The sequence below is a fragment of the Salvelinus namaycush genome, chromosome 28, assembly GCF_016432855.1.
Source record: "Salvelinus namaycush isolate Seneca chromosome 28, SaNama_1.0, whole genome shotgun sequence".
In the NCBI taxonomy this organism is placed as follows: Eukaryota; Metazoa; Chordata; class Actinopteri; order Salmoniformes; family Salmonidae; genus Salvelinus; species Salvelinus namaycush.
The window spans coordinates 46,485,709-46,500,051 of record NC_052334.1 but is presented as its reverse complement, the minus strand read 5'-3'; the positions used below and the strand labels follow the sequence as shown (position 1 = coordinate 46,500,051).

The 14,343-nt window shown below is 41.4% G+C and overlaps 1 protein-coding gene across 2 annotated transcripts; it reads right to left on the bottom strand.

The window, feature by feature from the left end:
* Nucleotides 1–608: 608 nt before the first annotated feature.
* LOC120023632 (WD repeat-containing protein 20) lies at nucleotides 609–12,543 on the bottom strand. Of its 2 annotated transcripts, XM_038967677.1 has the most exons (5): nucleotides 12,295–12,543; nucleotides 6,995–7,120; nucleotides 5,671–5,853; nucleotides 4,165–5,475; nucleotides 609–1,514 (listed from the first exon to the last, which is right to left on the bottom strand). In XM_038967677.1, the coding sequence occupies exons 1-5, from the start codon at nucleotides 12,541–12,543 to the stop codon at nucleotides 1,464–1,466; spliced, it is 1,920 nt and encodes a 639-aa protein (XP_038823605.1). In that variant the 3' UTR covers nucleotides 609–1,463. The 2 variants fall into 2 exon arrangements, with proteins under 2 accessions (XP_038823605.1, XP_038823606.1); XM_038967678.1 differs by lacking the exon at nucleotides 6,995–7,120.
* Between the last annotated feature and the right edge of the window lie 1,800 nt (nucleotides 12,544–14,343).

Below are 14,343 nucleotides of genomic sequence, written 5' to 3'. Positions count from 1 at the left end.
CCCACTGAAGTCAGTTACGACACCGAACTGCAATCAAGAACCTGGTGAGGACAAGCACACAAATGAGCTTCCCTGAGACAGTTTCTGACAGTTTGTGCAGAAATTCTTTGGTTGTACAAACCCAGAGGTTCATCAGCAATCCGGGACGATCAGACGATCCCGCAGGTGAAGAAGCTGGATGTGGAGGTGCTGGGCTGGTGTGGTTACACATGGTCTGCGGTTCGGAGGCCGGTTGGATGCACTGCCAATTTCTCTAAAATGTCGTCGGAGGCGGCTTATGGTAGAGAAATGAACATTCAATTATTTTGCAACAGCTCTGCTGGACATTCCTGCAGTCAGCATGCCAATTGTACACTACCTCAAAACTTGAGACATCTGTGGCATTGTGTGACAAAACTGCACATTTAGAGTGGCCTTTTATTGTCCCCAGCACATGGTGCACCTGTGTAAAGATCATGCGGTTTAATCAGCTTCTTGATATTCCACACCTGTCAGGAGGATGGATTATCTTGGCAAAGAGAAATGCTCACCAACAGGGATGTAAACAAAATTGTGCACAACATCAGAGAAATAAGCCTTTTGTGCACAAGGAACATTTGGTGTTGGTCTTTTATTTCAGCTCATGAAACCAACACTTTACATGTTGCGTTTATATTTTGTTCAGTAAATTAAAAATACTTTGGATGAAAGCAAATCCTTAGATACCCACATTCTTGGACTTAAAGGGATAGTTTACACTGATTTAATTTTGGTTAATCTTTTTCTTACCTTGAATGCAGTCTGAGCCTGGACTGACTGCAAAAACCACACCTACGATGACCGAGACCACCTTCTGAACGGAAGACAAGCCACACCAAAAGATGTGATAGTGTGTAGGTAGGTCAAGAACATAGTTTGACTTTAGCAACTGTAGTACCCTTTGACAATGCACATATTCCAAATCATGAAGGCTAATGTAGATGGACATGATTTTGGTGTGCAACTTTTAAACAATGGATGGTGGGCACTATAGAACACCACTGTTTTTGTGTAATTCATATAGACTTTAGCCTGTGACAGCTTGTGGCAGTCACTCCTGGCCCATGGACAACTTGCAAGGTAAGAAACAGGAATGATAAAAGTTGTTGGGTGAACTATCCTTTTAAACACAAGCATAATATGAATGGTTTCATCCAACTAAGCCAAGCTCGAAGTCCAGAAAAACAGCCTTAACGTATATGAGCGAGAGAAGACAATAAAAAAATATTTTACAAAATTCCAGAAAAGGACAGAGCAACTGTCCAAAACTGCACCACACCCTTTCCATTTCTGTATTTGAATACTTCCACCATCTAGGCCATGTGTCTGAAAATAAAATAAAAAATAAAAAACTTGCAGTGCTTTGAGGGGTGAAAAGCAGCACCAGGCTCTGGTGACAATACAGCTCTGTGATGCAGGTTTCTTAGCAGCATAAATAATGTGGGCTATACTACAGTTCCACTGGGAGAGCTGGCTTGGTTTTGGGATGACAAACCCTGGGGAAAAAAAGGAGACTTGCATTGGGGAAAGTTCACAAAGCATCAAATTCAGCACACCCATCTTCCTGCCTTCAAAATGGCCAGTGCACAGCAGTTACCTAGTGGATGATGCCGTGAATGTAATGCATTAACATATAACGTTTGTAAAATAAAGAGGTCCTCTCATAAAGAATCTGATAGAGTGTTGTGGGTGAGCGTACAAATGACTTGCTTGTTTATGCTGCGGTGCCTTGTGGGATGGTAATGCTCCAATATGGGTGTTTTAATATGGAGCCGATGCACACAAACATACTCAATTGGGATCAATGTCTTCTTTCCACTGATGAGGGCTACCTAAGTGCACTTACTTATCCACCAGGTGACTTGATTGTACTTGACATTTGAGATTGTTACCATTATGGATTTCTTTGAAAATGTATTGGCTTTGCATGGGGTGGCAGATGAACACAAACCACTCCCCTACTGATTTATTTGGACAGTGAAGCTAGAACTTTTATTTTGGCTCTATACTCCAGCATTTTGGATTTGAGATCAAATGTTTTATGTGAGGCTACAGTACAGCATGTCACATTTTATTTGAGGGTATTTTCATATTTGTTTTTACCATTTAGAAATGAATGCACTTCATATATCCAGTCCACCCATTTTAAGGTGTAATAAGTATTAAGACAAATTCACTTAAATTTAGATTAAATTACATTTTGGTGCCATATTCCTAGAACACAGTGACTACATCAAGCTTGAATTTAAAAAAAAAGTATTGGATGCATTTGCAGTTTGTTTTGGTTGTGTTTCAGATTATGTTGAAATGAATGGTAAATAATTTAGTCACTTATTGTAAATAAGAATATAATATGTTCTGAACACTTCTACATTTGGGTGTTCCGAGTGGTGCAGCGGTCTAAGGCACTGCATCTCAGTGCTAGAGGCATTACTACTGACCCTGGTTCGATTCCAGGCTGTATCACAACCGGCCGTGATTGGGAGTCCCATAGGGCGGCGCACAATTGGCCCTGCAACGTCCGGGGTTAGGGTTTGGCCCGGGGCAGGCCATCATTGTAAATAAGAATTTGTTCTCAACCGACCTGCCTAGTTAAATAAAAACACATTAATGTGGATGCTAAAATGATTACAGACAATCATGAATGAAATCGTGAATAATTTTGAGTGATTAAGTTCGATGCAAAGATCATGCCCCAAAAACATGCTCACCTCTCACCATTACCAATAACAGCAGAGGTTAGCATTTTTGGGGGGTATGACATTTATGCCTCCAACTTTCTCACTCATTATTCACAATATATTCATGATTATCCACATTAATGTAGAAGTGTTCAGAAACATATTCTTATTTACAATAAAACTGACAAAATGACTACACATTATTTACCATTACATTTCTATTAGGCAAACAAAATCCAAAACAAACTACAAATGCATCCAACAAGTTTGTAGAGTCACAAGCTTGATGGAGTCATTGAGTGCTAGAAATATTTTTATTTCACCTTTATTTAACCAGGTAGGCAAGTTGAGAACAAGTTCTCATTTACAATTGCGACCTGGCCAAGATAAAGCAAAGCAGTTCGACACATACAACACAGAGTTACACATGGAGTAAAACAAACATAGTCAATAATACAGTAGAAAAATAAGTCTATATACAATGTGAGCAAATGAGGTGAGATAAGGGAGGTAAAGGCAAAAAAAGGCCATGGTGGCGAAGTAAATACAATATAGCAAGTAAAACACTGGAATGGTAGATTTGCAGTGGAAGAATGTGCAAAGTAGAAATAGAAATACTGGGGTGCAAAGAAGCAAAATAACTAAATAAATAAATACAGTAGGGGAAGAGGTAGTTGTTTGGCCTAAATTATAGATGGGCTATGTACAGGTGCAGTAATCTGTGAGCTGCTCTGACAGCTGGTGCTTAAAGCTAGTGAGGGAGATAAGTGTTTCCAGTTTCAGAGGTTTTTGTAGTTCGTTCCAGTCATTGGCAGCAGAGAACTGGAAGGAGAGGCGGCCAAAGGAGGAATTGGCTTTGGGGGTGACCAGAGAGATATACCTGCTGGAGCGCGTGCTACAGGTGGGTGGTGCTATGGTGACCAGCGAGGTGAGATGAGGGACTTTACCTAGCAGGGTCTTGTAGATGACCTGGAGTATGTGACCAACTACTATACTTGACCAATTTTAATACACTAAGTGAATATGTCCAAATACTTGACACCTTAAAAGTTGGGTGACTAGATACATAAATGCTTTAATTTCTAAACGGTAAAATAGATATGTATGAAAACACCCTCAAATAAAAGGTGACATTCTGTACTGTAGCTTCATATAAAACATTTAATCTCAAATCCAAATTGCTGAGTACAGAGCCAAATTAAACGTTTTAGATTCACTGTCCAAATAAATACGTAGGGAAGTGTACATACAGACAGTTTGAGATGTAACATACTGCAAGTGCAAGAGATTCCCATACTCATCTACAGTAGGTAATGTTGTACACATCACAATGCTGTCTAAAATGTCCACAATAATACTAACATTTCTAAATGGATCCTTGCATTGCCCAAACAACTATTTTTTAGACTATAAAGAAATGCACAGGAATTTAGCAGAACTCCATTTCTATTCAAAAAGAACTTACCACTTTGCCAGGCCTTGCCCATGTGCAAATAAATCCCTCCTGACAAGCTGTCACTATACAGTCTTCAAGAAATATTAAGACAGTCAGTCTCTCATGTGCTATTTTTTTACAGATGAGGGGCTCTAGTAAGGGTATGTCTTCCATGTGGGGACAGAGCAGCGTCCCCAGTGTCTTTGCAGGGTCTGTTTTGGTTTTGGTGAGGATGTTGAGCTTGTCACTGCTCTTGCTGCTAATGTGGCCCATGCTGTGGTTCCGTTTGTGGTCCTTCTCGTGGTGCCGCTCTTTACGATCGTGAATGGAGAGCGTGGCGAACTTGCTTACGCCTGTGGCGATGGTGTTGTCCATGACGTTACTCTTGCTGTTGGCGGTCGTAGCTGCAGAGTGCGGTAAGCTGTTGGAGCGTGGCAGGGGAGTAGGGAGGGGGTTACCAGGGGTGTTGGTGCCGTTAGTGCTAGGGTTATTACTCACTATGCCACCACCTACCCCGCCTCCCACAGCCACGTCCCCTCCCGCCGGGGGGCTGGTAGCATTCATCACATTGGTGTGCGTTCTTGTCCGGGAAAGCGGGAGGTGGGGGAAAAGGATATCTTCTGTGAGGTCCCACAAGCAGAGTTGAGTGTCCTGGCCCACTGAGCCAAACCTGTATGTGACCTGTACCGGCCGACTGTCCGTGGAGTTGCGCTTAGAGAGTCGGGACTGCGAGCTGTTGGCCCGGTCGCGACCGAAGTGGATCTGGTCCTGGAAGTCCTCGTCACTGCCGCTGAACTCCATAGGGTCTGCATCCTCCACACTGGTTGTATAATGGTCAAACGCCACCACGCTCACCCACGACTTGTGTCCGTGACCGCGTGCAATAACCCGGCAGTCCACAAACGACCACACGGTCACCAGATCATCCTCGCCCCCCGTGACAATGTACTTTCCGTCTGGACTCCAGCACACGCACAGCAGACCCCCAAAGTAGCTTTTCATGGTCCCGTGCAGCTCCACCGCATCAAAGTTGAAGACCCGAAGGAAGCCGTCCTGGCTCACGCACGCCAGAAACTTCCCGTCGGGTGAGAAGGAAAACTCGTTAAGCGCTCCCTCGCCCACCGTCCATTTGAGCAAGGGGTTGCGCGTGGACTTGCTCTTACAAGTGTGCACTGAGTAGTTCTCGCCCTGTTTGAGCAACTGGTAGTGAGGCGCCGTGGTGCCACACGTGTGCTCCACGTTGTACAAGTACATGTTTCCACTGGAATGAGCGACTAGGAACAGACTCTCCGAGCCTGGCACCCATTTTACACAAGTTACTCTGGATTTGTCTATTAGTCTCTGGGGAAAGCGGTTTGGGATAGAAAGTGAGGAGGGAGAGAAGGCACAAATGTTACATTTCAATTGTTAGCAACAATGGCATTCATTGAGTTATATGTCAAAAACATAAGATTTGAGGCTAGTTCCCAAATGTAATTTCCATCTCTACTTCAAATTCAATCACAGTTTCTTTTTTTCCTTTCCTTCCCGACTTACTTCCTCATTGAAGAGCTTGCTGGTCTCCTTCTTGATTGGGTCGATGAGCTGCACTTGGCCTGCCGAGAAGCCCACCAGCAGGGAGACGCTCTCCGCCGTGGCCGTGAGGTGGTTGAAGTCATGACATGTGGGCTGTGTTCCTTTGTATATCCTCTTGTCGATAGGTTTGCTCAGGTCAGCAGCCTAAAAGATAAGCATACAAGAAAAGTAAGTTAATTGAAAAAAAGGGGGCTATCCCTAAGTTTTCGCCTAAAATGACATACCAAATCTAAATGACTGTAGCTCAGGCCCTGAAGCAAGGATATGTATATTCTTGGTACCATTTGAAAGGAAACACTGAAGTCTGTGGAAATGTGAATTGAATGTAGGAGAATATAACACAATAGATCGGGTAGAAGAAAATACAAAGAAAAAAACAACCAGCTTTTTTCTACCACCATCTCTGAAATGCAAGAGAAAGGTCCCAGTTCTAGCCGTCACTCTGGTTGTAATTCCGATAGTGTCCAAAAGATTGCAGAATATCGTCAAATCTGTATACTTGGACTTTGATTTAGCTTTTCCAGTATTAGTAGACATATTATAAGTTCAACATTTTCAAAACAACCAGTTTTCATAACTCTGAATATCCTTATAATTTTTGACCAAAAGGACAAGGCATGCTGTCGCACAATGTTAGCAGATAGATTTTACGACAGACACAGGGTTTCCGGATACTCCCATAAAGCCCAGCTCATTGGCTATCTAGCTAGCACCCCGATTGGTGCTTATTTGACAAAGTTAGAGTCGTTCAAGTGAAGACCGCCCGCGTCATCGGCGTGCCATGAAGGGGTCACTCTGACCAAATATGGTGTCGTTAGGATATACTACACCACAAATGATATAGTGAAGTCTGGTTGCGTTCTAGGATCTCTGAGAAATACTTACGAATGTGATTTGACTGGTTGAAACAACGTTTAGAGTTAGATTTTCACAGATTCCTTTCTTTGCAAATTGAACGAGTGGAAATACAAAATCGATCGTGCATGCTATTTGGCCCTTTTTAGGATATGAAAATTGATTTTATCTAACAAAATGACACTTCATGTTATCTCTGGGACCCTTTGGATGATAAATCAGAGCAAGATTTCAGAATGTAAGTACACATTTCACCTTCAGAGGGGAATTTATCAAACCTATCGCGGTGAAAAAAGTGTTTTGTTGTTAGGAGCTCTCAAACAATAGCATGGCATTTTTTCGCAGTAATAGCTACTGTAAATTGGACAGTGCAGTTATATTAACAAGAATTTAAGCTTTCAGCCGATTTAAGACACTTATATGTACCGACATTTGTTGTTTCTCTCAAATTTGCGATCGTGACACAAGGCGCTGCATGATTTACAACTGTCCCGTTGCGCCGATCCCTAAGAAGTTTGTATATCCTCTTGTCAATAGGTTTGCTCTGGTCAGCAGCCTGAAAGATAAGCATACAAGAAAAGTGAGTTAAGTTTGGAGCAGTAACCTTTTCAATGTTGCATGTTTTCGGCTCTTGAACAAAGCATCAATGGTGGCATGCAAAAGCAATGAAAGACATGAGTAGTACGCTCATAAAGCCACCAAATTCTTCGAACATAACAGCAAACAAAAGCTTTTTTCAAATGGCTACTGGGTCTATTACACGGTCTTTGAAGTTGATAGGTTTTTATGAGCATTACAGTATAATCAAGTGTTAAAATCAGAGGGCATCAAAGACTGATATTAGGCCTACATGACAATGAACAGTGTCTCAGGGGGATTGCTGCTGTTGATTGTTATGAACAAGAGTTCTATCCAGAAGCCCTGCAGGAAAAGTGAACTCAAAATAGGGTTACAGTAACAAGACTTACAATCAGATAACTTTGAAGCATCCAAACCCCAATTTTTTTTTTTTTTCTTAGGTTCGTGTTTTATTCTAAATGCCCTATGGGCACAGTTAATTAACAGCCACACTGGTTAATGGTTCACTCCATCGGCAGAGTGGAAAGATTCGTAGTGGTTAGAAGGCCATTTCTCGTGTCTCCAGTCTGCTCAGCTGTTGTGGCATAGGCCTATTCCAACCATAGGCATTTAGTATATCTTAGCTTGTTAATGTCAGAAAAGTACAACCTTTGGTAGTTATGCACCTGTAGGGTCTGCGTGAATAATGTAGATGTTTAGATCTGTTAACACACTTGAAAGAAATAAATGACTACAGATTTGTTTTGCTATGCCACACTGAGGAAATAAGGATCAAGCACCTGTAGCCCTGCATTATCAACCTGTCATGTCCACAACTACAGAGTGACTCACTCACTAAGATGCCTCTCTCTGAAAGAACTCTAGGAAGCACTTCCTACTTGACCATCAGTGTAACCACACTGACACATCAAAGTTGATGCAAAACCTTGCCAAGAAGGTTAACTCCATGAGTCAAAGGTTTTTAAATGACCCGCCGACTCGTTATTCGTTGATACTTAAAAAAATGTAAAAGTCGGTGGTTGTATTTGATTAACGTTTTATTAAAAAGTATGGATTTCAGCAAACAAATAAAGGCACGCAACAACAGAGGGAAAACATAGGTACACGTAAGGGTTTAAGGATTAACGTTTTTAAAGTATAGCGACTCGAATGAGTCGGGGTTCATTTAAAACTTAATCAACGCTTAATTTCGTGGAGAAATTGAGGTACAGTGCAAAACCACGCACTGGAAATTCACAGAGGTAAAGTTGGTTTTATATTCACACATTTGGACTAGAGGTCGACCGATTATGATTTTTCAACGCCGATACCGATTATTGGAGGACCAAAAACAACCGATACCGATTAATCGGACGATTTTCTTATTTATTTATTTGTAATAATGACAATTACAACAATACTGAAAGAACAATGAACACTTGTTTTAACTTTATATAATACGTCAATAAAATCAATTTAGCCTCAAATAAATAATGACATGTTCAATTTGGTTTAAATAATGCAAAAACAAAGTGTTGGAGAAGAAAGTAAAAGTGCAATATGTGCCATGTAAAAAAGCTAACGTTTAAGTTCCTTGCTGAGAACATGTAAAAGCTGGTGGTTCCTTTTAACATGAGTCTTCAATATTCCCAGGTAAGAAGTTTTAGGTTGTAGTTATTATAGGACTATTTCTCTCTATACCATTTGTATTTCATATACTTTTGACTATTGGATGTTCTTATAGGCACTTTAGTATTGCCAGTGTAACAGTATAGCTTCCGTCCCTCTCCTCACCCCTACCTGGGCTCGAACCAGGAACACATCGAAAACAGCCACCCTCGAAGCATCGTTACCCATCGCTCCACAAAAGCAGAGCAAGGGGAACAACTACTTCAAGGTCTCAGAGCGAGTGACGTCACCGATTGAAACGCTATTAGCGCGCACCCCGCTAACTAGCTAGGCATTTCACATCGGTTACACCAGCCTAATCTCGGGAGTTGATAGGCTTGAAGTCAAACAGCTCAATGCCTGAAGCACAGCGAAGAGCTGCTGGCAAACGCACAAAAGTGCTGTTTGAATGAATGCTTATGAGCCTGCTGCTGCCTACCACCGCTCAGTCAGACTGCTCTATCAAATCATAGACTTAATTATAACACAGAAATACTAGCCTTAGGTCATTACTATGGTCAAATCCAGAAACTATCCTTTCGAAAACAAAATGTTTGTTCTTTCAGTGAAATATGGAACCGTTCCGTATTTTATCTAACAGGTGGCATCCATAAGTCTAAATATTCCTGTTACATTGTACAACCTTCAATTTTATGTCATAATTACGTAAAAATCTAGAAAATTAGTTTGCAACGAGCCAGGCGGCCCAAACTGTTGCATATACCCTGACTCTGCGTGCAAGGAACGCAAGAGAAGTGACACAATTTCCTTAGTTAAAAGAAATTCATGTTAGCAGGCAATATTAACTAAATATGCAGGTTTAAAATATATACTTGTGTATTGATTTTAAGAAAGGCGTTGATGTTTATGGTTAGGTACACATTGGTGCAATGACAGTGCTTTTTTCGCGAATGCGCAGGCACAGCATCGATTTTATGCAACGCAGGACAAGCTAGATAAACTAGTAATATCATCAACCATGTGTAGTTAACTAGTGATTATGTTACGATTGATTGTTTTTTATAAGATACGTTTAATGCTAGCTAGCACTTTACCTTGGCTCCTTGCTGCACTCGCATAACAGGTAGTCAGCCTGCCACGCAGTCTCCTCGTGGAGTGTGATGTAATCGGCCTTGATCGTGTCCAAAATTGCCGATTACCGATTGTTATGAAAACTTGAAATCGCCCCTAATGTTATGTATTTCCATCAAATCAACTAGATTTTTTTTATTCAAAACAAAGTTTTTAAACGTTCCGATTAATCGGCCGACCTCTAATTCGGACATTCAACAGACATTCGCCAAAAGCCATTTTAAAAATCAATAACTAATGAATTGATTGTCACAGAAACATAAAAATAGATATGGTTTATTCTATAAATGTCTAGCATACTTTTAAAAACTTTGTTTTGAATAAAAAAATCTAGTTGATTTGAAGGAAATACATAACTTCTTTAAAATGCAATTTAAAGCTGTAGAAATCAATAACTAATTCACCGTTTGTCACAGAAACATCAAACTAGGTATGATTTATTCTATAAATGTCTAGCATACTTTTACAACCTTTGTAATGTTTCCTCAAAACAGTTTTGACTTGATAGAGGGCATGTAGTCCATCTAGAGGTTGTGTGGTCAAAGTTCTAACGAGTCTGTTATACCCTATCAGAAGGGGCCTGGCATAAAATTCTGCATCTTCAGTCATATTAAATTAGATTACAGGAAACAACTACGGGATGAAGGGGTCAGGCCTGACTAACAAAGAAGATAGGTGGATGGATCAAGAAGACCAAGACAGCTGAGAGGATCAACATGGACATTCCACAGTGGAGATAAGGAAAACTAAGAGTGACCCACAACATACACTACCGTTCAAAAGTTTCGGGTCACTTAGAAATGTCTTTGTTTTTGAAAGAAAAGCACGTTTTTTGTCCATTAAAATAACATAAAATTGAACCGAAATACAGTGTAGACTTTGTTAATGTTGTAAATGACTATTGTAGCTGGAAACAGCTGATTTAAAAAAATAAATGAATATCTACATAGGTGTACAGAGGCCCATTTATCAGCAACCATCACTCCTGTGTTCCAATGGCACGGTGTGTTAACTAATCCTAGTTTATCATTTTAAAAGGCTAATTGATCATTAGAAAACCTTTTGTAATTATGTTAGCACAGCTGAAAACTGTTGTTCTGATTAAAGAAGCAATAAAACTGGCAGTCTTTAGACAGGCTGAGTATCTGCAGCATCAGCGGGTTTGATTACAGGCTCAAAATGTCCAGAAACAAAGAACCTTCTTCTGAAACTTGTCAGTCTATTCTTGTTCTGAGAAATGAAGGCTATTCCATGCGAGAAATTGCCAAGAAACTGAAGATCTCGTACAACGCTGTGTTCAATGCTTTACAGAACAGCGCAAACTGGTTCTAACCAGAATAGAAAGTGGGAGGCCCTTGTTGCACAACTGAGCAAGAGGACAAGTACATTTCAGTGTTTAGTTTGAGAAACAGACGCCTCAAAAGTCCTCAACCGGTAGCTTCATTAAATAGTAGAGGTGACTCCGGGATGCTGGCCTTCTAGGCAGAGTTGCAAAGAGTAAGCTATATCTCAGACTAGCCAATAAAAATAAAAGATGAAGATGGGCAAAATAACACAGACACTGGACAGAGGAACTCTACCTAGAAGGCCAGCATCCCGGAGTCACCTCTTCACTGTTGACGTTGAGATTGGTGTTTTGCGGGTATTATTTAATGAAGCTGCCAGTTGAGGACTTGTGAAGCGTATGTTTCTCAAACTAGACACTCAAAGGTACTTGTCCTCTTGCTCAGTTTCCATTCTGGTTAGAGCCGGTTTGTGCTGTCCTGTGAAGGGAGTAGTACACAGCGTTGTACGAGATCTTCAGTTTCTTGGCAATTTCTCACATGGAATAGCCTTCATTTCTCAGAACAAGAATAGACTGATGAGTGGTATGTGGTCAGTCATATAACATCCTTACATACATGTGAATTTGCAAGTTATTGTGCAAATTAATTCTCAACAATACCTTGTTGACTCCATTGTTGTGAAAGGAGTTATTTAGTGTAGGTAACTTTACACCTCAATACTTTGCGTAGAGTACCTAGCTCGCCTAGGTCAGAACAGAAGCAGAGCATCCGTGCACTGTAGCGACGTCATGACCCAAGCAATTCAATTAAAGTACAGTGGAGGTCACATCTTGATTTCATGAGCATGCATTAATTGCCAATATTGGGATTCTAGTCAAATGTCCAGCATGGTCCGTAGATAGCTGTTACCTGTTAACTGACTGTCAGATTAGAGTTAGCCTGCTGGCTAGCTCGCGGTGCATAACGTTACCACAACACAATTTACTTAGACTGGTGGTGCTAGCTAGGACACAGTAACGTTACTGTGCATTAGTCATACACCAGGCAAACTGGACAACACTGACCTGTTGTCATCAGTTAAGACATACAAATTATAAATAAGACTGTTAGCATAATGTTTAGCTACCTTTCTAACGCCTTTGTAGATGTAGAAGTACAGCTCCCGGCCCACATTGAAACAGATTCGGTCGCCGTTGCCAGACTGGTCATTGACGTTGACAAATGAAACTTTGACAGGGTTCGAACCCTGGGAATTGAAAGGCACCCTATTGGGGCGGCTATATTCGGAATGAGTGAGGAGTTTATAGACGCCTTCCCGTGTAGTGAACTGAGTTTTAATTTCGCTAATCTCCTTCCCTCCTCCCTCCGCCGCCATCTTTGAATTACATTCATCCTTCCTCGAGACCGGATTTTACACATGGAACGTGCGCATGCCCGTTCATAGGTAAAAGTTGTGTCGACTCGCGCAAGTAGACCTATTCGAATGTAGGACAGGAGTAGAAGAAACCACCTCAAAACGTGATACGTTCTAACACTGGCAGCCCACATATTTCTCACCATGGTAAAATACGCATTCTTCTTCGGTGGAGTTTAACGGCGGTTGGCATCCAAAATGTTGTATTATCGCCCTAACTGAACTATAGTATACATCCATTACACTTTGTGATACAACATGTGAAAAGGGGAAACCGGAAAATAAAAATGAAATATATTTTTAATTACACTACCAACTAACCCTACACTCATTAAAACCCACAACCTTATTCTACTACTTTAACCCTATCTAACCCTACCCATGGTCAACAACCTGCGAGGACGGGACACTATACCACTCAACACACCCTGTAACTCTTCTGAAGTTAAATCTCGTACCCCCAAATACTTCTCTGCAGCTGCCACCACATCTATTTTCTGTGACTTACGTTCCATCTCCACGGTACAGTTGATAACCATTGCTATGAACACTAAGAAACCAACCTTAAAGAAACATATACACTACATGACTAAAAGTATGCGGACACCTGCTTGTTGAACATCTCGTTCCAAAATCATGGGCTTTAATATGGAGGTGGTCCCCCCTTTGCTACTATAAAAGCCTCAACTCTTCTGGGAAGGCTTCCGGTGATGACATCCCCAGGGGTCCGTGCTGATTGTACGGAGATTGTGACAGCAGGTTAAATGGCGTCCCTTGAGAAGGCAAGAATAAGATATATGTCAGGAAAAGTCCAGTATTATCATAAGGAGATGTATACTTGGAATACGGAGGAGGAATAGAGGGAAAAAGAGAGGCAGAGGAGGTTTAAGAGAGAAAGAGGGTGAGCTTGAGTCAGTTAAAAATTGCAACAAAAAGGGGGATTTGTTAAAGAAGAATGGTAGAAAGTGTAAGCAGAGTGGGCTGAAGAGGATAAATGGAAGTGAATGAGGTCGAAGTATCAGAGGTGGTAGGTGTGGTGAAGTTCTGACTCCAAGGCTTGCACCGAGGGTCAGGATAAAGATGAGTCTGTGACAGTAGGAGTGAAGCTTTTGGAAAAAGTGGACCTTTGCCTTTTGGCTGATCCATTTGTGGTTTCAGGGTGGGGGAAACAGAGTTGGGTGCTGTGGAATTGGTGAGGGTAACCAGAAGTGGTTTTGTGATAATTGTTTGTTTCTGCTGGTCAGAGGCAGAAGGTGCTCCGCGTTAAACGAATGGGGGCAAGAAATGTGAATTGTTTTGCTCTCAAGAAAAGGGTGCCATTGAAAGGAGTGATTACTGGGGTAGCAGTAAATGTAAAGACCAACTGAAGGGGAAAATCCCGGTGTTTGTGATGCTCGATGTTTGGTGCGACGCAGACAGGGTGGCGTGAGCGGTGAAACAGAAATCATTGTCTGTTCTTTTTGATGTTGAGTCTTTGCCCAACAAAGTGATGTTAGGATATATAACTTATCCTGTATGAGCTTTTGTGCCAAATACATTACGTTGTTACAGGTGTCAAGCTTATGGGCATGTGGCAGCAGTGTGTAGGAGGGAGATTCCTAGGTGTGAGAAGTGTGCAGAAGGGCATGAGACAAAGGAATGTGTTGTATTGGGGAAAGAAGCGGTATGTGTTAATTGTAGGGGTGCCCATGGGGCTGGGGATCAGAAATGTACCGTGCGAGAGAGGCAGGTTGAGCTTTCCAGGGTTACAGTAGTGTAGAT